Genomic DNA, 26922 nt, shown 5'->3' on the forward strand with positions numbered 1-26922 from the left:
CAAAGGAGAATAGCTGGGCTTTTGTATCTTGTGTTCTCACACTTCGTACTGAAATCGCCTTTCAACCAATTGTTCTGAGACCACAAATTCCTTTAAGGCTTCCCGAGGAAAGAAAGGACAATATTCCATGAGGAATTAAGAAGCAAGTAATCAGGAAGTTTTCTAACTCCCCACTACCTTCACACCACCAAGGTATATGCTAGGATATCTGGTAAACCCCTTTCTGCTTCTCTTGCCTTCACATGTATCAAAGACACAGAAACCTACATCACAGTCTACTGCTCCACCCAGATCCTGCCAGTTACTTAGGAAATGTCAACAGCCATGAGGATAATCTATTTGACAATTTAGCCTCATGACTCCTTGAATCTTCTTCATCTCCAGTGACATATAACTCCCTCAAAGTTCAGCAACTGTTCCTCTGGCCACATCCTGAACTTGCCTTTGCGTAATATTTTTCTACCTTTGAAATTTTAAATTTCAATAGTATACTTCCCTCTCTCTTAACATAACCTTCTAGATCAGCAATGTTGAATAGAAATATAATGTGAGCCATTTTAATATAATTTAAGATTTTCTAGTAGTCACATTTAAAAGCAAAAAGTATGTGGGGCGCCTGGGTGGCTCAGTTGGCTGAGCGTCCGACTTCGGCTCAGGTCATGATCTCACAGTTTGTGAGTTCGAGCCCCGCGTCAGGCTCTGTGCTGACAGCTCAGAGCCTGGAGCCTGCTTCAGATTCTGTGTCTCCCTCTCTCTCTCTCTGCCCTTCCCCCACTCATTCCATGTCTCTGTCTCACAAAAATAAACATTAAAAAAAATTTTTTTTTAATTTAAAAGCAAAAAGTATCACTCATATTGAAAGTTTTATATTTTATTCAACCCAATACATCAATCCCAACCCAATCATAAATATTAGCAATGAGATGCTACTTCAAATTCCAGTGTGTACTTTACGGCCTATCACATTTCAGACACTAAATTGTCTACAATCTAGGTGAAATATAATTTTGTCAAAAAAAGAGTTGTGTTTAATGAAAAGGTATTTTACACTGTGTGTAATAAAGAAATAGGTCTTGCCCCAAGTGAAGATCTGGCCTTGTCCCTTGGCTTCCGAGAGGTCATCTCTGAGCCCCTAGAATGTTATGTGAGTGACAGGAGCATCTGTGTTTACCTAGGGGGCTTGGTTCATGCCAATCTTACAACATGACTTAACATGGAAGTGGTCATATTCATCTAGTCTTAGGGTAGAGGCTGACCACACTAGGAAGACCAACAATGTAATGGAGGGTGTGAGTTTTGGGTCACGCAATAACAGACGACCTGGAGCACAGATGAAGCATATGGGCAATCAATCAATCACGCCTACGAAACTCTGAACACAGAGGCTCAGGTCAGCTTCCTTACAGGCAGTCCTCAGTGCATCCTGTTACACAACAATGTCAGGACGCTGACACTACACATCCTGATTCTACAGGGAGAAGAAAATAAAAGTTCTGTGTTTAGGACTGCTCATGTAGTACTGGACTCTGTGCTTCTTCCCTTAGCTGATTTTAATTTGTATCCTTTCCCTGTAATAGACTGCAACTGTGACTATAATGGCTTTCAGTGAATTCCATCAGTCTTTATAGCAAATTATCAAAGGTAAGGGTGGTTTTGGGAAATTTCCAAACTTGCAGTTGGTGTCAGAAGTGAGGGTGGTCTTGGAGACTGTGCTCTAACTTTGTAATTAGCTAACTCTCTCAGCTGGCCTAAAACTCTTGGCACACTGCCTTAGTTTTTCAGTTTTACATGTACAGTAAGTCAGATTCAAAATTCGGTTCGGTTGAAATAAAATTTCAATTTATTTATTTATTTTAAGCAACATGTGGCCAGTGGTTACTGCATCAAGCAATGCAATTTCAGACTGTGAGCCCTCTGATCCTCTTATGCCGAACACACTTCCTTCTCCATTTCATCTAAACCTCTAGCTTTTTTCAGTTCCTGCTATTTAAGATCATTCATCCTGATGTCAGGTGCCTTCATCCCCCTTTCACCCCACACCCAATGACCCAGACATTAATTACTTTATTGTCAGTGGCCTCAACTCTTCTGCCAAATGTCTCTCTTCTTCTGCACATGTTCTATAAACCACCAATACTGGATCGATCCAAATGTCTTTCTTACCCCCTTTACCCACAGGCTGTTGAGTACTGCTGAGGATAAAAATCATTCAATCCTATATAATGGAACAACAAGTGCATGGTTTCCCATTGCTAGGGCCTGTCATCAACTCCTAGCTGTCCTTGATCACACCCTTCTGTCACTCCGAGGAGCAGCTAATTTCACCTCCTCCACAGGCATCCAGGTTCCTATCCTTTCACCCTTAACCATCAGGTGCTGATCTGGCCTCCTACTTGAGGCAGAAAATTAGACAGAAGGTGGGAGGTATACCTTACTTCACATTCTTCTACCTACAAAACCATCTACAGCCACATATGCCCTTTACCTTCTTCCACCGTCTCTGAGCAGGGCCAATCCCCGTGTTCACAGCTCAAGCTCCTCCTATTACTCATGGACCTAATTGTGCAGGCTATCTTTTCCACATTGATTATACTCAGACTCATCCTGCTCACTACTGTCTCCTTAACTCCACCCTAAGATCAAGTCTTGTATTTAAACAAAACAAAACTCCCCCTTGCACTTTGTCGAGTACTGAGAGGATCTAAGATTTCACCAGAATTTAACAAGTTAATATGCCACAGCTGCATGAATGCTGGCAGAAGACATGAGACCCTCTAGGTCAGAGACAAAGGACTTTGGTATATAGGGCAGAGCAAGCAGCATAAGCATCAACATATTTGCTTCAGTTATCCCAATCCTAATTCCCACAGAGTGATGGATGGAGACCAGGGGACATCTACACATTCAGCTGGGTGCATTCAAGACAGGAACCTGTAACATTACAATTCTTCAATGATAACATCTGCCAGTGAGAGCTTACTATGTACCAGGTGATAGTCTAAGAATATTTTTATTTATTTATTTATTTATTTATTTATTTATTTATTTATTTTTAAGAGGGAGAGACAGAACACAAGCAGGGGAAGAGCAGAGAGAGAGGGAGACACAGAATCCAAAGCAGGCTGCAGGCTCTGAGCTGCCTGCACAGAGCCCGATGTGGGGCTCGAACTCACAAGTCATGAGATCGTGACCTGAGCCGAAGTCAGACACTTAACTAACTAAGCCACCCAGGTCCCTGTAAGAATCTTTTTATTTTTTAAAATACTTCTTAGAAATTGAAATATAATTAGTATGACATAAAATTAACTATTTTAAAAAGTGTACAATGTGGAGGCACCTGGATGGCTCAGTCAAGTGTCTGACTCTTGGTTTTGGCTCAGGTCATGATCTCACAGTTCGTGAGTTTGAGCCCCACGTTGGGCTCTGCACTTAGAGTGCAGATCCTGCTTTGGATTCTATCTCTCTCTCTCTCTCTCTCTCTCTCTCTCTCTCTCTCTGCCCCCCTCTCAAAACAAACAAACAAACAAACAAGCAAACAAAGTGTACACTTTGGTGGTTTCAATATATTCACTATGTTGGGCAATCATCACTACTATCTAATTCTAGAATATTTCCATTAGCCCAAACAGAAACCTTCTACCAACAAGCAGTTAGTCCTACTTCTCCACACCCCTGTTCCATGGGAACCACGAATCTACTTTCTGTCTCTACAGATGTGCCTCTTCTGGACATTTCATATAAATGGACTCACACAACACGTGGTCTTTAGTGTCTGGATTCTTTAACGGAACAAGGTCTTCTAGGTTTATCCATGCTGTAGCTTATATCAGTACTTGATCCTTTTTACCACAGAATGATATTCCATCGTATGGGTATACCACTTTTATTCATCCATTCATCAGTTGATGGAAATGTGACTTACTTCAACTTTGCAGCTATTATAAATAATGCTGCTATGCAGGGGCACCTGGTGGCTCAGTCAGTTGAGTGTCCGACTTTGGCTCAAGTCATGATCTTGTGGTTGAGTTCGAGCCCTGAGTCAGGCTCTGTGCTGACAGCTCAGAGCCTGGAGCCTGCTTCAGATTCTATGTCTCCTTCTCTCTCTGCCTCTCCCCCACTTGTGCTCTGACTCTCTGTCTCTCAAAAATAAATGTAAAAAAAAAATTTTTTTAATAAAAAAAAATAATGCTGCTATGCACATGCTGTACAAGTCTTTGCACAGATGAGGCACTTTAAAAACACACAATCCTAGGGCACCTGGGTGGCTCAGTCGGTTAAGTATCCGACCCAAGGTTTCGGCTCAGGTCATGATCTCGTGATTCCTGAGGTCAAGCCCTGCATCAGGGTCTGTGCTGACAGCATAGAACCTGTTTGGGATTCTTTCTCTGTCCCTCCCCCACTCACACGGTCTCCTTCTCTCTCAAATCAAATAAACTTTAAAACACACACACACACACACACACACACACACAATCCTTACAACAACCTCTAAGATAAGTGGTACCATCAGCAGCAACATCCTTATTTTCATCTTAAAGAGGAAGACACTAAGAGGCAGTGGGGTTTAAAAACTTGCCCAAGCTCACCAAGGCTTTAAATGGAAGAATTAGGATTCGAATCACAGCAGTCTGACTCTATCCATGTTCTTACCCACTAACCATGCTGCTCTGTTTAACTCTACTTCTAATCCGTTTTCTCTATCCCCAACGCCACTACTTATCAGATAATCCACAGCTCTCATCAGTTTCATTGCCAGTAGCCTAAGTGCTCTCCCAGACACTAATCTCATCGCCCTCAAATACACCCTTATGTTGGCACCAATGTACCCTTTCTAAAACAGAAACTGGACTGTGTCTTGACCCTTGCTTAAAGTCCTTCCATGGCCATCATCTAAGAGTGGACAAAATTATAGTGGCCAAAGATTCATTTATTTAAAAATATTATGTGGAAATCCAATAAGCATATTAGGTTTAAAAGGGGAGATACTATGCTTTTGTTGAACAGGAAGGAAAAATGGGAGGTGGCTGAACGTACTTGGAGGAAAGCATGACCTGTAAACTGTGCCTTACATACCTACCATCTCAGAGAAGGCATCTTAGACATTTCCAAAGAAGCTTTAGAACTTCTGGAATAATTCAAAAACCACCAGCATATCACTTAATCCTCTAAAAAACTAGTTCTAATTCCCTAAATATACCAAGTTGTTTCATGCCTTCAAGTCTTTACTATATTACTCGTCCAGAAAGCCGATTTCCACTCAGGAAACTTCTCATACTTGAAAACTCTGTTCAACCATCACTTCTTCCATAGACTTTTCTATCCCTCTCCTTATGCCAACCATTGCAAACACTGCTATCTTTATCACATTCCTATGGTTGGTGTCCCTCGCGCAATATGATACTCAAAACGGAAGATAATATTTTAGATACAGTATGACTGCCACAAAGGGGAAAGGCACTACAACTCTTTCAGCAAATGTGAAACTGAGTTGGAATCAAACAGCCAACTACTGTCCCAAACAGTTTGGTGTCATAATCTGCTAATAACATCAGGATAAAGTTCCCAGCTAATAATCTTTACATCTAGAGCAGAAACTTGCAAGCACCATGATTCATCACCTCAAGCAACCTTGCAAAAACTCTGGATCAAACCAACCAACTATGTTCTTCAATCCTATACCTAAGCTGCCAACTACTGCTAACAAACAACCCATTAAAAAAGCCACAAGTGGAGTCCCAACAAAATGAAGATCCCCAACAATGCTAACCTATCAATGCTGCCTAGGAGTCCTTCAGCTTGTCCCCTTATCATCTACTTCTTTCATTTCCTTTAGATGCTATTCTGTGATCTCATCTCAGCATACAAACTCTTTTCCTACTTTTCAAACACTAGTATTAGGAAGTCAGACTCTAAACTTTAGTCCCCCAAACATCAGTCTCAAACAAATACTTCTACAAACTCACCAGCTTTCAACTCCTCCTTGAGGAATGCTTCATTAAATCGCACTCTCTCCCTTATATCTACATTCCCTCTGGCTCTACTGGTTCTTTCCCCTCAAATTAACTATAGATTTATAATTAACTTTATAAATAATAAAAAGACAACACATATTCAACCAATGGCCCTTTTAGTCACCAATGCTCTCTCTTGACTTCCCATCATAGTCAACTCTCTCAAGAGTCATTTATACCACTGTCTTTCAAAGTTAGGGTGCTGATATTATCTTAGTGGTTGCTCGAGGGATTATAACTATGCATCTACTTCCAATTAATACTGACTTGATTCTGGTAAAATATAGCGACTTTATTCCAAGATGGCTCCATTTCCTCAACCTTCCTTTAGGTACTTGTATTACATCAATATATCTTCAAAATCCAGAAATAAAGTGTTATAAATACTTCTTTAAGCCCTTTTCTGTCTTTCAAAGAATTAGGAGAAGAAACGGGGAAAGAATATATTTATGTAATCTTTTATTTCCTATATATTCATCTTTTCCGATTTTCTTTAGTTCCTCCTATGGATATAAGTTGCCATTTGGTGTCATTTCCTTTCAACTGGAGCACTTCCTTAGGATGCCTTGTACAGCAGGTCTCTCAGGCCCTGGTTACTTGGGAATGTGTTTATTTTGCCTACATTCTGAAGGACAGTTTTGCTAGATATAGCATTTATGGTTCATAGGTTTGGGGTTTTTTTTATTTCAGCCTTTTAAATATGTCAATCCATTGCCTTTAGCCTCTTTTTTTTTTCTGGTAAGAACTCAGCTGTAAATCATGTTGCTTCCCTGTATGTGATGAGTCATTTTTCTCTTGCTGCTTTCAAGATTCTCTGTCTTTCAGCAAATTGACAATATGTGTCTAGACGTGGATGCCTTTTGGGTTTATCCCACCTGAGATTCACTGAGCTTCTTAAAACTGTAAATTAATGTTTTATTATACACTTTGGAAGTTCTTGGTCATCACTTCTTCAAGTATTTTTTCCTGTCCCTTTTTCTTTCTCATCTCCTTCCGGAATTCCCATTACAAATATGTTCGTATACTTAATCTTGTCCCACCAGTCTCCGAGGCTCTGATTATTTTTCTTCAATGATTTTTCTCTCTGTTCTTCAGACTAGATTTTTTTTCTATTGGTATTTCAAGTTTGCTGGTTCTTCTCCCACTTCAAATCCGCTACAAAACACATCTAGTGCATTTTCATTTCAGTTACTACACTTTCAACTCTAGGATTTTCATATTGTTCGTTTTTATCGTTTCTGTTTCCTTACTGAGATTTCCTATTTGTTGAGTCATTGTCATCATATTTTCCATTTAGACATGGTTTAATTGTCTGAACAAATTTATAATAATTAAGTTTTTGCTAAAAATAACATCTAGACCTACTCGGAGAAATTTTCTACTGGCTACTTTTCTTCCTGAATACAGATCACATGTTTGAGGTTTTTTTCTTTAACACCTACAGTGGGTTTTTTTTTTTAATGTTTATTTATTTTTGAGAGAGAGAGACAGAGTGTGACCACGGGAGGGACAAAGAGAGAGTGGGACAAAGAATCTGAAGGAGGCTCCAGGCTCTGAGCTGTCAGCACAGAGCCCGATGCGGGGTTAGAATCCATGAACTCTAAGATTGTGACCTGAGCCGAAGTCGGACGCTTAACAGACTAAGCCACCCAGGTCAACATCTACAGTGTTTTCTAATAAAACTGTATATTATAGTTAATACGTTTAGCCAATTCTGGATTATGATTTTTCCTCTTGAGGATTGTTGTTTTTGTTGCTGCTTTTGTTTTACTCGCTTTTATTTTTTTAGTAACCTTGCTGGAAGTAATTTGAGAATCTGTCTCCCTGTGGTATGTAGCCATTGATTCCTCCTCCTAAATTAAAAAAAAAAAATCTTATGTTTATTTTTTAAATGTTTATTTCTTTATTTTGAGAGAAAAAGGGAGTGAGAGAATCCCAAGTAGGTTCTGCACTGTCAGCATGGAGCCCGACATGGGGCCCTATCTCACAAACCATGAACTCATGACCTGAGCCGAAATCAAGAGCTGCACACTTAACCAACTGAGACACCCAGGCACCCTCCCTCCCTTATTTCTATTCTTTAGCATGGCTTCCTTGACGTCATCCCTATGTCTACACTGATTAGTGATCAAACCACCTTCCACCACAAACCTACTGGTGAGTTCAGCAGTGCATTTCAAAGTTCAGAAAGCTTCAACGTCAGCCTCAGCTTTTACTCTTTGCTGGGCTTTCTCAGGACTTCCCAGAAGATGCCAGTCCCCCAGTAAGCCAGATGTGAATGAAGAATTTATCTTATCCCGTTGTGGCTCTCTCATTAACAAGATCTCCCAACTTAATTTCTGGTTAGTTGACCATTCTGTGGCCTGCCCCCAGAAAGATCACAACTGCTAGCTAGCAAGTCCCAAACTTGCTGTTTTTACTGACAACACGACTGGGCATGAGTGGGTTTTGATTTGTTGTTTTTGTCTTCTTTTCCAAATCAAATCAGAACAAAGCTGCTCGTTTTAAGGCCAGCTCAGCTGGGGAGGGAAGAGAAAGGATATAGGGGCTCAGGCAACAAAGCCAAAGACTCCCACTATTCTCATCACAAATTCAAAAGATTTTCATGAATTAAAGCTTCTCAATGTAATGTTTGCCACTGATTCATTTTCAGAGCCCCAACAATTTTTTTAACTTTTTTTTAATGTTTATTTATTTTTGAGAGAGAGACAGAGTGTGAGTGGGGGAGGAGCAGAGAGAGACACAGAATCCGAAGCAGGCTTCAGGCTGTGAGCTGTCAGCACAGAGCCCGACGTGGGGATCAAACTCACGAACCCGTGAGATCACGACCTGAGGCGAAGTCGGACGCTTACCGACTGAGCCACCCAGGAGCCCCAGCCTTAACAATTATTTTTGACAATCCTGCCACTTTTGTATTTGTTCCTTAGATGGAATATTTGCCAACGTCTTCACTCTGTCATTGGCTGAAGTCCTGTGATTTCTATTTATCTCATTTTCAATGTCTAATCTGTATATACTTTAGGTTACAGTTAATGTATTATATGACATTTATGTTTACATACATATATTTGAATAAGTTACAGTACACAATTTAAATGGTGTTATTAATAGGTTACATGACCAACTTTAGAAAACATTCTTAAAAACTCTCAGTTTCCCCTTCCTCATATGGACACACACTGCAGCCCATAACATTTTGATTTCTATTCTTACTTCACTAGTGCAACAGGTCTCTTTAAGAGCACGGAGGGGAAACCAAAGCAAAAGTGAATTATTGGGACCTCATCAAAATACAAACCTTCTGCACAGCAAAGGAAACAATCAGCAAAACAAAAAGGCAACTGACGGAATGGGAGAAGACTTTGCAAACGACATATCAGATAAAGGGTTAGTATCCAAAGTCTAGAGAGAACTTATCAAACTCAACACCCAAAAGAGAATAATCCAGTGAAGAAATAATCCAGGGAAGAAATGGGCAAAAGACATGAATAGACACGTCTCCAAAGAAGACATCCAGATGGCCAACCGACACAGGAAAAAATGCTCCACATCACTCATCACCAGGGAAATACAAATCAAACCCACACTGAGATACCACCTCACACCTGTCAGAATGACTAACATCAACAACTCAGGCAACACATGTTTGCAAGGATACAGAGAAAGAGGAGCTCTTTTGCACTGCTGTTGGGAATGCAAGCTGGTGTAGCCTCTCTGGAAAACAGTATGGAGGTTCCTCAAAAAATTAAAAATAGAACTACCCTACAAACCAGCAATTGCACTAGTAGGTATTTATCCAAGGGATACAGGTAAGCTGTTTCGAAGGGGGACATGCACCCCAATGTTTATAGCAGCACTATCGACAATAGTCAAAGTATGGAAAGACCCCAAATGTCCATCAACAGATGAATGGATAAAAAAGATATGGTATATATATATACACACACACACACAACAGAGTATTACTCAACAATCAAGAATGAAATCTTGCTATTTGCAAGTACCTGCATGGAACTAGAGGGTATTATGCAAAGCAAAATTAGTTGGAGAAAGACAAATATATGACTTCATTCATATGAGGACTTTAAAATACAAACCAAATGAACATAAGGGAAGGGAAGCAAAAATAACATAAAAACAGGAAGGGGGACAAAACATAAGAGACTCTTAAATATAGAGAACAAACAGGGTTGCTGGCGGGTTTGTGGGAGGGGAGATGGGCTAAATGGGTAAGGGGCATTAAGGAATCTACTCCTGAAATCATTTTTGCACCATATGCTAACTAACTTGGATGTAAATTAAAAATAAATAAATTATTAATTAAAAAAAAAAGAGAGCACTGAGAACATGTCTATCACAAAGCCAGAGGCTATCTCTCAGTCCTTATCATAATTTACCTTTTACACCATTCAATAATGATCCTTTTTGAAATTCCTATTCCCCTTGTCTTTTATAATACCTCAATCTTATTTCATCAACAGCAATTTTTTCATGTACTTCATGGCCTTACCTTCAACTTAAATACTGATGGTACTAACTAAGGGTCTTATCCTTAAACCTATTTTTTTTTAACGTTTAAATGTTAGAGAGAGAGAGAGAGAGGGAGAGAGTGCGCGCACGCATGTGTACCCACGAGCAAGCAGGGGAGGGGCAGAGAGAGAGGGAGACACAGAATCTGAATCCAGGCTCTAAGCTGTCAGCACAGGGTCCGACATGGGACTCAAACTCACGAGCTGTGAGATCATGACATGACCCGAGCCGAAGTCAGATACTTAACCAACTGAGCCACCCAGGCGCCCCTTAAACCTATTCTTTTCTGCAGGATTCCACATCAGTGGACAACTACTGTCTCTCTGGTAACGAAATGATATCCTAGGCTCCATCTTATCCCTGATTTCCAGACTGTGGTATCCAATGACTTGATGCACAACTTCCACCGACTGGTGCCTCAAACTCCATGTCTGAAGTAGCACAGTTCATCCAATCTATTTTTCATTCTTGTATCCTCTTACTAAATGACACTACCATTCACACACTAGCACAGTAAGAAATCTAAACATCTTAAAACACTCTCACTCATTTTCTCCTTTAACAATGTCATTTTCAAAAGATTTAGTAAACCCCTGATATGTTTAATTAATGTAAAATTTAGAATACTGGCCACTTTTTTTTATATTAACAATGATAAAACAAATGCCTTAAAAAGAGAAGATGGAGTTGTTATTATGTAAGGAAGGAGAGGAGAGACTGCTACTTTATAAATACTAGCTCTGTAAATGAGCCACTGCCTGAGCCTAAATCTCAGTAATAATACTCATAAAAAAAAAAAAAAAAAATCTGTCTCACCGTCTCTTTCAATGGGGATTTAATAACAAGAGAGTAAAAAAAATACTTCATATTTATTGCTGCTGTGTCCATGACCCAAATTTTAAAAACAGAAATTTGGTTTGTATTTGTAATAAGAGATTCTTCCCAGAATATTTAATTGAAGTCTTTTTATATGGACGAACAGATTCTTCAGCCTGGTAAATGGGGAAAAACATGTACTCTGGAGTCAGATAGTCCTTGGGTTAAATCTCAGCTGTATTGGCAATTAGTTACACCTTAGGGAAATTACTTAGCCTCCTTGAATCTCAGTTTCTTTGTGAAGTGATGATAAAAATACCTGTATTTCAAGATTAAAATAAAAGACATGAAGTCACTATCTTACTTCAATCCCTCATCATTCTCAGACATTAATGTATACCTTCCTAACTGGCATTGGCATGTTCCATCCCAATTCTTCCTCACATGGCAATAATTCAAGGTAAAGTTCAACTGTGTCCATTCACTCCTTTACTCATTCATTCAATAAACAATGATTGATCATTTCCCTCAGTAAATATTTGAGTCCATCAGTATGAACTGGAGAGCTAGAAGAGACATGGGGATGGATACAATGGTGAGCAAAAACAGACAGGACCCCTGATTTTCTGGAATTCGGTGTCTGGTAGAGAGAGAAAAACCATTAAATAATGACAAAAATAAATGTAAAACCACAAGTGATAGAAGTCCTACTAAGAAAGGATACAGTGCAATGAGAAGGTGCGATAGGGAAACTGGCCAAGTCAGAAATGTCATTCAAAGCCCTTCATTATTTATTGAGCCTTTCCTATCTTACCAGCCTCATTTCCGGGCATTTTCTCAGATACGGCCTATATTTAAACCATACTCAACAACTTAAAGAATATGAAATATGCCATGCTTTCTCTCATCTTGAAATCTTCTGAACAGGCTACGGCATTTCTGAAACACCTTATTCCCCTTACTTGATTCCAGCAAGAATCAGAAGGGGCAGTTCTTGCATTCCTTCTTTAATACCTTCATCACACACGATGCTAATATTAATCACCAACTACACCTGGTAATTGATTTTCTCCTTTATAGATGACTGGTATTTTATGAGGAGATATTGTGAAATTATGCCCAAATCCGGTCTTCAGTATGAGTTTCCCAGCGTGCTGAAACAAATTACCACAGGTAGATAACACAGAAGAATTATCATTTATTCACTCACAGTTTTGGAAGCAAGAAGTCCAAACCTGAGGTATCACCAGGGCTTCACTCCATCTCGAGGCTTTAGGGGAGAATCTTTTCTATGCCTCTTCTAGCTTCGGGTGGCTGTCAGCTTTTCTCGACTTGTGGCTGCACAATTCTGATCTACTTGGGTCTTTTTCAAGACTGCTTTGACTATACTGGGTCCCTTATAATTCCACCCAAATTTTATAATCTGCTTGTCAATCTCTACAAAAATGTCAGCTCCGAGTCTGATGGCGATTGTACTTAACCTACACATCAGTCTGAGCACTGCTGCCATCTTAACGATGTTAAAAATCCATGAACGTGGGATGTTTTTCCAATCATTAAGATCTTCTTGAGTTTCCTTCAACACTGTTTTGTACTTTTTAGACTATAATATTTGCATCTCTTTTGTTAAATTTATTCCTAAGTACTTTATTCTTACTGATGCTACTGTAAACTGAATGGTTTTATTTCTTTCATTTTCAGATCACTCATTGTAAGAATACAGAAATACGATTGATATATTGCTCTTGTATCCTGCAACCGTGCTGAACTTTTATATAGTTTATAGTTTTTCAGTGGATTTTTTTAGGACCTTCTATATACAAGATCATGTCATCTGTGAGTAGAATTAGCTTTACTTCTTCCTTTCCAATCTAGATGCCTTTTATAGGTCTGTGTTATCTAATTGCTGTGACTAGAATCTCCAGTACAATGTTTAAACTGAAGTGGAGAGAGGTGAAATCTTTGTGTTATTCTTGACTGCCGGGGGAAAACATCTAGTTGTTCACCATTAAGTATAATGTTAGCTATGGGTTTTGTAGAGCTCTTAACAGATTAGGAAAGTTCCCTTGGGGGGGGGGGGGGAGGGGCAGCTGGGTGGCTCAGTTGGTTGAACATCTGAATCTTGATCTTAGCTCTGGTTATGATCTCACAGTTCATGGGACTGAGCCCCACACCGGGCTCTGTGCTGGCAGCACGGAGCCTGCTTGGGATTCTCTCTCTCCCTCTCTCTCTCTCTCTCTCTCTCTCTCTCTCTCTGCCCCTTCCCTGCTCATACATGTGCTCCCTCTCAAAATAAATAAACATGAAAAAATAACATGAAAACATAAAAAGTTAGTTCCCTTCTATTTCTAATTTGTTGAGGATAGTGGTTTTATCATGAAAAGATGTTGGAGGGGCGCCTGGGTGGCGCAGTCGGTTAAGCGTCCGACTTCAGCCAGGTCACGATCTCGCGGTCCGTGAGTTCGAGCCCCGCGTCAGGCTCTGGGCTGATGGCTCGGAGCCTGGAGCCTGTTTCCGATTCTGTGTCTCCCTCTCTCTCTGCCCCTCCCCCGTTCATGCTCTGTCTCTCTCTGTCCCAAAAATAAATAAAAAACGTTGAAAAAAAAATTAAAAAAAAAAAAAAAGATGTTGGATTCTGTCAAGTGCTTTTTCTGCATCGTATATGATTGTGCCATGTTTGTTTTTTCTTTCTTGATAGGATGCATTACATTAATGGATTTTTTATGGTTAACCAACCTTGCATTCCTGGGACAAGTTCCACTTGGTCATAGTGTGTAATTCCTTTTATATGTTAACTATTTTGTTGAGGATTTTTGCATCCATAGTCATAAGAGATATTGCCCGGTAGTCTTGTGATGTCTTTGTCTGGTATTGGTATCAGGGTAATACAGACTGACCTCACAGAATGTGTTGGGAAGTGTCCATTCCTATTCTTTTCTTTTAGGAGAGTTTGTAAAGAATTGCTACTAATTCTTCTTTAAATGCCTGGTAGAATTCACCAGTAATGCCATCTGGTCCTGGACTTTTCTTTACATGTAGTTTTTTGATTACTGCTTCAATCTCTTTACTTGATGTATCTATTCATATTGTCTATTTTTTCTTGAATCAGTTTCAGTAGTTTGGGGCTTTCTAGGAATTTTCCCTATTTAATTAATTTCTGCTGTAATATTTATTGTCTTCTTCCTTCAGCTTGGTTTAGGCTTGGTATGTTCTTCCTTTTGCAATATCTTAAGGTAGAAGACTAAGTTACTGATTTAAGATCTTTGCTATTACAGGCATTTTACAGCTATCAGCATCCTCTAAGCACTGCTTTAGCTGCATCCCATAGGTTTTACTATCTTGTATCTTCATTTTCATTCATCTCCACAGTATTTTTTTCTGAATTCGCTTTTGATTTCATTGACTTTGTTTACTTCAAATTATATTAATTTTCACATATTTGTGAGATCCACAAATGTTTTCCCACTCTTCATTTCTAGTTTCATTCCACTGTGGTTGGAAAACACACACTGTATTATTGCTAACTCTTTAAATTCACTCAGGTTTGTTTTATGGCTAAGTATACAATCAATCCTTGAGAACGTTCTGTGTTCACCTGTGAAGAATGCGTTCTGTTGTTGTTAGGTGGCCTGTTCTAAAGATGTGCTAGCTCTAGCTAACAGAGTATTGAAACCTCCAACTACCATCATTATCATTGTCTATTTCTCTCATCATTTCTGTTGGATTTTGTTCCCTGTATTTTGGTAGCCTTATTGGACATATGATGTTTATAACTCATTATGTTTTCCTCATGTGTTGATCCTTCTATTAGTATAGAATGTTCCTCTTTACCTCTAGCAAGCAAAGATAAAGTCTTTTTTGTTTTGAAGTCTAATTTGTCTATATCAACATAACCAGCATTCTTGTTGTTGCTGTTTGCATAATATGTCTTTTTCCATCCTTTTACTTTCACTCTATTTGTATTTTTTAATCTAAAGTATGTCTCCTGTAAATAGCACGCAGTTGGATCATGTGGGTTTTTTTTTTTTAAGTTTATTTATTTTGAGAGAGACAGAGACAGCATGAGTGGGGGAGGGGCAGAATGAGGGAAAGCCCACGCAGGCTCCTCATTGCCAGCACAGAGCCCAACATGGGACTCAAACTCATGAAATTGAGATCATGACCAGAGTTGAAGCCAAGAGTCAAATGCTTAACCAACTAAGCCACCCAGGTGCCTCAGATCATATGTTTTTAACTCTCTTTATTTATTTATTAACAATCACTGCTTCTCCATTGGATTATTCAATCCATTTACTCTTAATGTAATTACCAATGCATAGTTGACCTTGAAAAACATGGGTTTGAACTGCATAGATCTACTTATAGGTGAATTTTTTCTTTTTAATGAATACAATACAGTACTGTAAATGTATTTTTTCTTACAATTTTAGCAAAATTTTCTTTAGCTGACTTTATTGTAATAATATAGTAATATAGTATATGATACATACAATCATACAAAATATGTATTCAACTGTTTAGGTTATCAGTAAAGTCAACAGTAGGCTATTAGTAGTTAAGTTTTCAGAAATCAGAAGTTATACATGTATTTTCGACTGCATGTGGGGGGGGGAAGGGGGTCCACAGTCCCTCACCCTCAAGGGTCAACCCTAGTCAGATCTATGCCTGCCGTTTTACTTATTTTCTTCATATTTCATGTAATTTTTGTTGTTCTATTCCTCCATTACTGCTTTCTTTTGCATTTAATGCATATTTTCTTTTTTTAATTTTAACGTTTTTTAATTTTTTTTAACGTTTATTTTTGAAAGACAGAGAGAGACAGAGTATGAGCAGGGGAGGGGGGGAGAGAGAGAGAGAGAGAGAGAGAGAGAGAGAGAGAGAGAGAGAGAGAATCTGAAGCAGGCTCCAGGATCTGCGCTGTCAGCCAAAAGCCCCATGCAGGGCTCAAACTCACAACCTGCAAGATCATGATCTAAGTTGAAGTCAAAAGCTAAGCCGACTGAGCCACCCAGGCACCCCATTTGGTGAATATTTTCGAATGAAGTATTTCAATTTCTTTTTTTTTTTTTTTTTTTTTTTAATTTTTTTTTCAACGTTTTTTATTTATTTTTGGGACAGAGAGAGACAGAGCATGAACGGGGGAGGGGCAGAGAGAGAGGGAGACACAGAATCGGAAACAGGCTCCAGGCTCCGAGCCATCAGCCCAGAGCCCGACGCGGGGCTCGAACGCATGGACCGCGAGATCGTGACCTGGCTGAAGTCGGACGCTTAACCGACTGCGCCACCCAGGCGCCCCTATTTCAATTTCTTTAATAATTTTTTATAATTTAAAAAACTTTTTTTTAGTGAATGCTCTAGTGCTTACCCTATATATTTTATCTTATCCAAATGGCTTCTAGCTTATATTATCTTAATTTTGCAGTGACTATATGGAACTATTACTTCTTTATAGCTCTATTCCTTTTACTCCCTTTTGTAATAATTGTTCAATAAACATGACATCAATTAATGGTACAGATCCAACAATACATTGTTATAATTTTTCTTTACCGTCTGTAGTGAGTTCCTTAGCCCAGTGTAGTTTTTATCACACACCTCCTTTGGGCTGTTACTGGCAAATATATTTCATATATATTGCATTATAGGGAATGCATTTTTTATATACATTATTTCATAAACTGCTTTTTAAATATGTTAAGAGAAGAAAGGAGAAAAGTATGCATCTCCTGTCTTTTACAATTACATAATTACCTTTACTGGTGCTTTTTATTTTTTTATGTAGACTCAAACTACCATATGGGGTTACCTGCTTCTACCCTGAAGAACTTCCTTTAGTATTTCTTGTAAAGTGGAGTCCTCAGTTTTTGATCATCTGGGAATTCTCCCAGTTTTTTATTTTTGAGAGGGAGAGGGAGAGGGAGAGGGAGAGAGAGAGAGAAAGAGAGAGAGAGAGAGAGAGAGAGAAAGAGAGAGAAAGAGAGAGAGGAAGAGAGAGACAGAGACAGAGAGAGAGAGAACACATGCACGCAAATTGGGGAGGGGGAGAGAGAAACCTGAAGCAGGCTCTGTACTGACAGCACAGAGCCTGACACAGGCGGGGGGTTCAAACCTATGAACCCTAAGATTATGACCTGAGCCCAAGCTGGATGTTCAACCAATTGAGCCACCCAGGCGCCCCATCTCCCAGGTTTTGATTATCGGGGAAAGTATTTATTTTGCCTTCGTTTTTGAAAGACACCTCTACTGGGTGTCTGTAAGATTTCGGTTCATAGTTTGTTTGTTTTTTTTTCCTTTGAGCACTTTGAAAATGTTATCCTATTGCCTTCTGGCCTGCATTGTTTGCGCTAAAAAGTCATTGCTGACCTAATGGGGTTCCTTATAAGCGACATGTCATTTATCTCTCATTGCTTTCAGTATTTCCTCCTTGTCTTTGACTTTCACTATTCTTTCACTATGTAACTGTTTCAAGATCTCTGTGTTTAATACTACTTGGATTTTGGGGCACCTGGGTGGCTCAGTCGGTTACACACCCGACTTAGGCTCAGGTCATGATCTCGCAGTTCATGAGTTCAAGCCCCGCGTCGGACTCTGTGCTGACAGCTCAGAGCCTGGAGGCTGCTTCGGATTCTGTGTCTCCCAATCTCTCTGCCCCTCCCCCCTTGTGCTCTCTCTCAAAAATAAATAAAAATATTTTTAAAAATACTACTTGGATTTTGTTTAGCTTTCTGCATATTTAGGTTATTATTTTTCTACGATTTGTGAAGTTCACAGCCATCATTTCCTCTCATATTTTTTCTTTTCCTTTCTCTCTCACCTTCTGGTCCTCCCATTAGGCTTATGTAGTTGCACGTCCTAGTGCCCACGTTTCTCTTAAGTTCTGTTCCTCGTTTTTCTCCCTCTTCTTGAAATTACATATTCTCCATCGATCTATCTACACTACACGTTTGCTTCGTCTTCTGCCAGTTCAAATCTACAGTTAAGCCTCTCTAATAAATTCTTTCTTTCAGTCATTTCACCTTCCTATTCCGTGATTTCCATTTGGTTCATTTTTTAAAAAATGATTTCTATTTCTTTATTGAAACTCCAATTTGATGTGACATTGTCACCATATCTTCCTTTACCACTTCAATCGTGAGTTCCTTTATTTCTGTGAACACGTCTATAACGGCTACCTTAAAGAAACTGTCTGGTGTCTCCGACAGTTTCTTGGCTTGCTTTTTTTCCAGTGCATGGGTCATACTTTCCTGTTTCTTTGCATGGTTCATATTTTTTTTGTTGTTGGAAACTACACATTTCAGATAATATATCATAGCACCTCTGGGTACTGGTACACTTCTCCCCTTCCAGCACGTGTTACTGTTATCTGCTTGTTTATTTGTTTCGTGACTAATGGACTGTGTCAGTGAAGTTTATTCTCCCATAGTGTTCGGCTTCTGTTGTTGTTCCACAGGGAAGCACCGATTTGGTATATCCACAGTTACCCTCAGCTCACGGGATCTCCATGGTTGGGGAGGGCTCTCTTCCTGTCTTTCCTTAACCACACCCAGCTGTTAAACTCCAATAATTGCTGGCTGGTTGCTCTATTGTTTTCAACAATGCCCTGGGGAATAAACTGGTCTTTAAACAATCAAATTCTGATTCCTTTGAAGGAATAGTTTCTGAGATCAGTGTTTGACTTTTGTTCGGACCTCTGGAAGGCTCATTCGATGTTTTATTCCCTGGATCTCCTATGGGGTAGCTTGTACCTTGAATCTCCTCTCAAATGCCTTTACCACAACCTCCACTGTTCTTAAGAATGCTTTTAGCCTTGAACTTCTTCATACTCTGCTGCAAATGAAGTCAGTTCCTTTGTGAACAAATTAGGAGCTATGTCTTAAGGTCTGTGCCTCTCTTTAGGCAAATCTCTGAGCCAGGGGTCTGAAGTGAGCTGTGGGGGACAAAGGCAAAGTTCCCTCCGAGTGGCACTCCCACTATAGGAGCAGAGAGCTCACTGGAAGGAGAGGGGCACAGTCTGGGGTCCTCTCAGTTTTCCTCTCGTGGGATGGAACTACCAACTTACAATCTGAGGCAAGAACAGTCTGGGCTCCAATATTCTCAGTGTGCTGCAACCAAACTCTACAACTAGAGGCTAGGCAGAAGAAGGGAGTCCCTGCTCCTAAACTACATTCACCCAGGACTTGGCGGTAACAGGCAGCTGGGGACTGGAAGAGAATGCTGATGTCCTGTTCCTCCAGGAGCCATTAGTCTAGGTTAGAGTTGGAGGGTGCTGTAGTCTGAACTGGAATCTCCCCCTGAGTTGACAAGGAGGGAGAAGTAATGGTTTAAAAACCACAGCCTCATTTCTTACCAAATTTTCACAGATGCTCTTGAATAAATGTCTTCATTTGCTGTTCACACTTAGAACCATGGTTTTGGGGGTTTTCAGCACTTTTCACGTTTCACTGGGAAGCGGGTCAGCGGAGATCCTCATCCTGTCATGACAGATGTCAACTGCCCAGTTGTTCTTTGACATGGAAGTGAAGGAAGCAAAGTGCTAGGGATCTATTTGTGTGATATCGTTTAATCTTCACAACTGTGAGGCAGATATTAAAGACCTCACTTTTACAGACCATGAAACTGAGTCCCAGAAGCATTTGATAACTCGCTCCAATCAAAACAGCAAATAGGGGGCAAGTAGCTGACTCAAAACCAGGTCGAACTGCCTCCAAAGTTCACGTTCTTGATCATGCTCATCTTTTCATCTTTTATAAGCCTTTCCATCCTTTTAAAAACCTGAGCTCATGCAATAGTCATATCCCTGTGCAGTCACAATGATTTATTTAGGTAATACATCATTTTCTTTTTCATCTAGGTCTTTTATAATAATACCAAGAGAAGTACTATTCTGTTTGTTCATGCCTTAAGCTACATTTCCACAAAGAATCTCTAACCAGGGCATCATTACCTTTTCTGTACTTTTAAAGACTGTTTTTCTGAAGAGCAAGGTAGATCTGATATGCAATGGATTTGAGTCTTTGATTATTATAAATATTAAGATGACAAGGCCTCTTTTCTCCCAAGACTACTATTGTACACAAGCACATACACAAAGTCAATTAAAAATATTATTAGGAAATGAAAATACACCCTTGAAAAAAGACTCTGAAGATTTTTAGGCCCGAATTGTAAGATTTCAAGGAAAAGTTTTAACACACACAGACGCAAAATCCATACAGTCACAAATGACCAGTCACTAATAAAAAGATTCTACTGTAGGGGCCCCTGGGTGGCTCAGTCAGTGAAGCGTCTGACTTTGAGCCCCGCATCAGGCTCTGTGCTGACAGTTCAGAGCCTGGAGCTGCTTCCGATTCTTTGTCTCCCTCTCTCTCTGCCCCTCCCCCACTTGCGTGCATGCTCTCTCTCTCAAAAATAAACATGAAAAAAAAAAAAAAAGAAGATTCTACTTTCAATGTTATCTCATACTTTTAAATACACTTAAAAACTTAAAAAAAAAAATCTGACCACAATGTAAACTAAAACACAATCCAAAAAATAAATAAACTCGATGAACCTAAAGAAGAAACATTTCTCTGTACTTACCAAACAAACAAAAAAAATTAAAAATAACAAGATATGTGAATCTAAAAGTGAAAAGTTTAGCCTTTACCTCTACTGGACTCCATTTATCACTGTTACAAAAAAAAAAAAAATTTTTTTTCCTTTGGCCCGTTTTTACCACCTCAAAAAGTCTGATTTCCTGGTAACAAATCCCACTGTTTAATTCTGATGTTGTGTTAAGTGTTTAAGAAAAAAAAAAAAAGTTACTGCAGACAGAACCTCCCAAACTATAAGAATCATCAAGGGAGCCGGGAACATGCAGTAAGGAATACAGTTACATGTTATATGTAAACAAAATTTAAAGAAAGCATTAGAATGAGACTGTTGGCTCCAAGGGGCTCCTTCACACAAAACAGCCCATACACTGCGGGGGTTCTGCCACACAAGGTGACCCCAGGCAGATGTAGCAATAGCAAAGACCCCTGGCTGCAGGCACCTGCTGTATGTTCAGTAGGGAGGTTTGTTTTTGCAGATCTTTAATCCCAACTGTTACCACCTGATGGAAATAAACAGAACACCTCTGCGGCGGAAACAAAGAGGGTGAAGGGACTTAAACAGGTAAACCAAAATAAATGAAAATTCTTGATTGAAAAGGACAGCATCACGTGACAGCCACTCATTGAATGGCTATTTTAGGTTTGCAACAGTGTGCTCAATAGCTCTTTAAAGAATGCAATAGAGGTACTTACCAAATATTTCCCCTCCACTAGCATATTCTGTCACCAGATAAATCATCCGTTCTGTCTCCATAACCTGGTACAAAGGCAGGAAAGCGACAGATAGTGACACAAATGACAGGCTGATATCATGGGAAGAGAAACTAATGAATCCTCTTTTGTTGTCTGAAATATTAATAACCATTACTGCTTACAGGAAACTTAAAACACTGGAGGGGAGACACACATAAATGCTATCAAGAAGAAAGGGGGGAAATAGGGATCCCTTCACGTTCTTAAACGTAGGAAGGATTTACTACTTGAGACGGACGTTTTGTTGTTTCATGAGGCCTCTGCAATCTCGTAAGCTCCACAAATCTGAGAAGCAAAGAAGCTGCCAAAAACCAGAAAATTCACATTCGACACTGATCACTTCCAAGTTCAAAAATGTTCCCCCCAAGACCCAATCAAAACAAAAAAAGCCTAGGGAAAATGGTGGGAATCACTTAAGAACTGCATAGAAATCACATATGGATATGTTTTTTTAAGGGACAGGACAACTTTCCTCCCTGCCATCCATTTCTTCAAAATTGGGAAGAATCATGTAAATATTCAACACTGCAATATAAATTACTCATCTGTATTTTCTTTTGGTCCCTATTTTGCCTTTTTTATTTAGTTTTATTGTGTTGGCAGTCCTTTCTTCCTTTTTTACCTTTACCACTAAATATTTTTTAAGGTAATGTATGAGTATATATGCTCATGATAAATTTTTTAAATGCCGGTATATGAACAAAAGGCCAAAGATTTTCCTCTTCCCAGCCCCCTCATCCTATTCCCCCAAAGGAAACACTGTCCATAAGTCATTTATTCCGTATCATTCTAGAGCAATGCTGATCAACAGAAATACAATGTAGGCCTCATATATAATTTTAACTTTTCTAACAGCCATATTAATAAGTTTTAAAAAAGTATTTTTAAAATTTAGTATTTTATTTATCCCAGTAGTCCAAAACATTATCATTTCAGTTCCTCATTTGCTGTAGCTACATTTTGATACTCAATAGCCATGTGTGGCCAGTGGCTATCATACCGGGCAATACAGCTTTAGACTTGCACCATAATTCATTGGTAATTATTTTGCTCAATTATTTCCCAGTTACTTGACCTTTGATATCTTTACACATCAATATCATGTAACAGCATTATGTGTTATAATAGTAAATCTCTTCTCTTCTTCGGTATGGTTTCATGGTAATCTGTCACATGAGTGCACGTTACTTTTTCAATTTAGTAACTGTATTGTACTTTTTTTCTCTTTAATTTTTAAAAACCATATACTGGTAGTATTAGCTCATTGTTTGTTACATGCATTGCTTCCAAGATCTTCCTGTATGTTGATTAACACAACAAAATGTCAATGCTCTACATATATGCAGGCGTTGAGTAAAAAAAAAAAGAAAATTTTAAAAAATTGTATATCTCCTGGGGCGACTGGGTGGCTCAGTGGGCTAAGTGTCCGACTTCAGCTCAGGTCACGATCTCGCGCTCCATGAGTTCGAGCCCCGTGTTGGGCTCTGGGCTGATGGCTCAGAGCCTGGAGCCTGCTTCCGATTCTGTGTCTCCCTCTCTCTCTCTGCCCCTCCCCCGTTCATGCTCTGTCTGTCTCAAAAATAAATAAACATTAAAAAAAAATCGTATATCTCCTTTGTACCCCCAGGTCTTTTATTGACTGTAAATGTTCTTTTACTCTTAAATTTTTCAGTAGTTCAAAAACTTTCCTATACAGTTACCTATATTTGGCTTCCTCTACAAATTGACGATTTGGCAAATGACCTGAAAACTACCTTGATACTATTTATAAAGACAATTTGACAGCCATTCACCCTGGCAGCTCAGAATCCCCTATTAACAATACTAGCTGCCAGAGAGCAAAATTAAAGCTTAAAAGAGGGCATTGTTCAAAGTCATGCCTGAAACTGAGACTTCTTATAAGCTAATGAAATCCTGGGTAAGAAAGATAAACTTGGAGAATTCAGTTCTAAGGTTAATACCTCCAAGTTAACCTCTTGAGGAAAGTTGGCCTAATAACCCTTCAATTATTTAAAGATGATTTATTTTAAAAAGTGAGGTCAAGAAGTTTACTCAGTTGATCAGGATAGGAAGGAAACAGAGGTTAGACACCTCCGAGTTTGCAGACGTTAAGTCTTCAGGCAACACCAAGAAGCTTTCACGAGTTTGCTTCTGGGGCACAACGTAGGTGTGGCTCAACAGAATTTGGTCTGATAAATTTCAACAAGTCGGCTCCTGCTGATCTAATTCATTTCATTATGTGAACAGCTGATGCCAGAAAAGAGCCCTAAAGCTGTAGCCTTAACCACACACACTAACATCACAACATGCTTTCCTTTCCATAAAGTTAATAGACTCTGAAAGCCTGCCCATTGTGCCTCCACCCTTACACATGGTGCCATGTCTGGGCCAGTAACCTTTACTGCAGAGTAACAGCAGCAAATGAACCGAGTGGGTGGCCACTTCCTGAACAACTAGGTGATGGCTGTTCTGGTAGAAAGCAGCAAGCAGGGCTGGCCTTATGCAGAGGCAGAGCTTGTGACTGCCAACACACTGCAATTTGAGAAGCACCCCAAAGCCCCACCTCTCCCAAAATATCTCTTCCACCAGCCTGCTAAGGCAAGGTCCTCTCTTCCTATCTGGCTTGAAATTCCAGCCATTAGACTTATTGCTTTTGCAGTAAAGCAAGGGAATTGTTGAGGGTGGCATGAAATATGCATGCTTCTCGGGAAGGTAAGAAAACTAGAAGGGAAATCTCTTCCATTACACAAAATCAATCTCACGGTTACCAAAATAATCAAATGCTACCTCAGAAAACGTAATCTAGGACCCTACTAGAAAAGAGGTGGGTTCTGACTGACCAAAGAGGCCATAGTTAAAATATCCTTTTCCATCATATGTCATACCAGGATCACAGAAATGAGCATTTAAGTGATGTTAGAAAAAGATAATGTTATATTCACCTGTAGCTTTTCATCCCTAAGAATTCTCTGTTCCTTCTGGCTTTCCCATTCTGTTTTAGGATTTGGACCTACATAAATCAGTTCTTGTCATCTTCTGAATAATCTTTTTGTGTAATTCTCACAAAGAATGGTCCCCAAGCTTTAAAGAACAAATGTAAAAGGCCTACATGGGTAAGGTAGAGCTTATTAGTAAAGAGCCAGGTAAAACATGAGTGCTGAATGTGGAGATAAAAGGGTGGGGAAAACAGGAGGATAAACATATGAACACAGAAACCAAGAAAAGCTGGAGATGTTCACCCAGACACTTTTTCCGCAAAGGCACCTATACACATAAAATGACCATCCTGGATTCTTCGCTGCCATACGCTACCCCACTAGGGAACCTACCTGGTAGAGCCTGATGATGTGGGGGTGGCAAAGCATTTTCATAATTTGAACTTCCCGGAAAATCTTCTTCAAGTTTTCTTCATCCAGCTGGGTCTTGTCTATGATCTTGATGGCAACCTGAGAACAGAGGAAAAAAATTTACTCTGATGCATTATTAAAAGCAGTTTACTACGTACGGAAAATTAAATCCACTTGAACACATTATATTCCACAAAATATAAGTTGCCAGTATTGTGTTTACAGAATGTCAATGAAGAAAATGAATTTACTTTTTAAAAAGTCAGGAAATGTATTCCTAGCAAGTTGGTTTCAAAGGAACAGACTCCAAAAGCTAATGGGTGTTTCTGCCATTTCTTAAACCACTCCTACAGTAAAACCTTATGGCAAACAAAATACTTCAGTGCTCCACAGATGTGGTCTCATTCTGGGAAAATCATGCTCTGATGCGGGCCATGAGATGTTGGGCCTCTTATTAAGATAAGAGGCTTGTATCACAAGTACATGATAAGTCGGTAAGACTGGACCAGAAATTACACGGATGCATCCCACATCTCACCAGATGCTTGCGTAACTCCACAGTCCTGGGGGTGGAACAGGCTGGTAGCAGCAGCGATCACTATACACTGAACATCTGCTGGGCGCCGAGCATTGCTCTTCGTGCTTTCCGAGTACTAAATCATTTAAACCTCACAGTACCCTACATTATTATTAACCTTATCTTACAAATACGGAAACTGAGACATACAGAGATTAAGTAATTTACTCAAGATTAAGTCATGTAAACTGGCATGTGGTAGATCCAGGATTAAAGCCCAGGAAGGTTGACTTTAGAGTCAAATTCTCAACGGTAATGCTATAAAAATCTGAAGCTCTTTCTGTACTGCAGATACACTCCTTCAGCATCAAACATCTATTTTGCTCATCATTCTTAAGACATCCAGCAGCAGGTACATTTTAAAACAGAATGAAAGATGAAGAATGTTTATAATCCATTGTATCTAAACTTTGTCATTATTCCCAGTGAATGAAATACTCAAAATATTGTGTTGCCCCAAAATATCTGTATCTCCATCTCAGTCAATCAGCAAGTAGGCAAAGAATATTAGTTTGATGAAGGACCAAGACAAGGTAAATTCTAGCTCCTTTCAATACTAAAATTCTGTGATTCCCCACACTGAGAGAGGGAAAGGAAGTTTACTAGTAAGAAAAAGAAAAGAAAAACCAGAGAAGCAAAATTTCAACAATAAAAATGTTCAGTCCAGAGCAATAAAGACTATAAAGAACCATACATGGGAGATGATTCAAATGTAAGAATGACTAACATAAAAGTAACTCTGGAGTTGTTTCAGATGTTAGAATGAAGACTAATGGGAGAAAGGCCCAGGGAGACAAATTTCAGCTCAATTCAAAGAACATTTAAGCCCTGCCTAATGATGGAAAGTAATAAAGTGAGCTGGATGTAGCTCAGCCTACAATAATTAAATCAGATGCAGCCTTAACTTCAAGGGACTCACAATCTAGTTGGGGAAAGACATGTGTGAAACAGACAACAATACAACGTTGGAAACACAATCGGCAAAGCCAAGTACAAGTTATGACGGTAGAAAGGAGGATCGAGTGTGACCTTCACCTACGGGAGAAGCTGACCTACAGAAAGACTTTACCAACAAAGCAGAACTTGAGAAAAGAAAGAAGTGGGACAGGCAGAAAAGAGGGTAGGAAATCTTACAGGAGAAATAGTAAAACCGTTAACAAATCTCACCAGCTGTCTGATCTCCTATAAGAAGCCTTGCACCAAATCACCCCAGATTAGCGGGGATAGCTCAGTGGTAGAACATCTGACTGCCTATCACCCTGGACTGTTAGCGTTTCTACTTCTCCTCATTACTG

At 39.4% G+C, this 26922-nt stretch overlaps 1 protein-coding gene across 3 annotated transcripts in view; it reads right to left on the reverse strand.

Annotated features, from left to right (window-relative positions):
• Positions 1–26922, reverse strand: part of SIK3 (SIK family kinase 3) — a 239568-nt gene that overhangs the window by 93829 nt on the left and 118817 nt on the right. For all 3 annotated transcript variants that reach the window (XM_042907377.1, XM_042907379.1, XM_042907376.1), the window contains exons 2-3: positions 25033–25149; positions 21644–21707 (exon numbers count right to left, since the gene is read on the reverse strand). In XM_042907377.1, the coding sequence (XP_042763311.1) occupies positions 21644–21707; positions 25033–25149 (181 nt within the window). The remainder of the gene's footprint in view (positions 1–21643; positions 21708–25032; positions 25150–26922) is intronic.

This window comes from Panthera leo, chromosome D1 (genome assembly GCF_018350215.1).
Source record: "Panthera leo isolate Ple1 chromosome D1, P.leo_Ple1_pat1.1, whole genome shotgun sequence".
In the NCBI taxonomy this organism is placed as follows: domain Eukaryota; kingdom Metazoa; phylum Chordata; class Mammalia; order Carnivora; family Felidae; genus Panthera; species Panthera leo.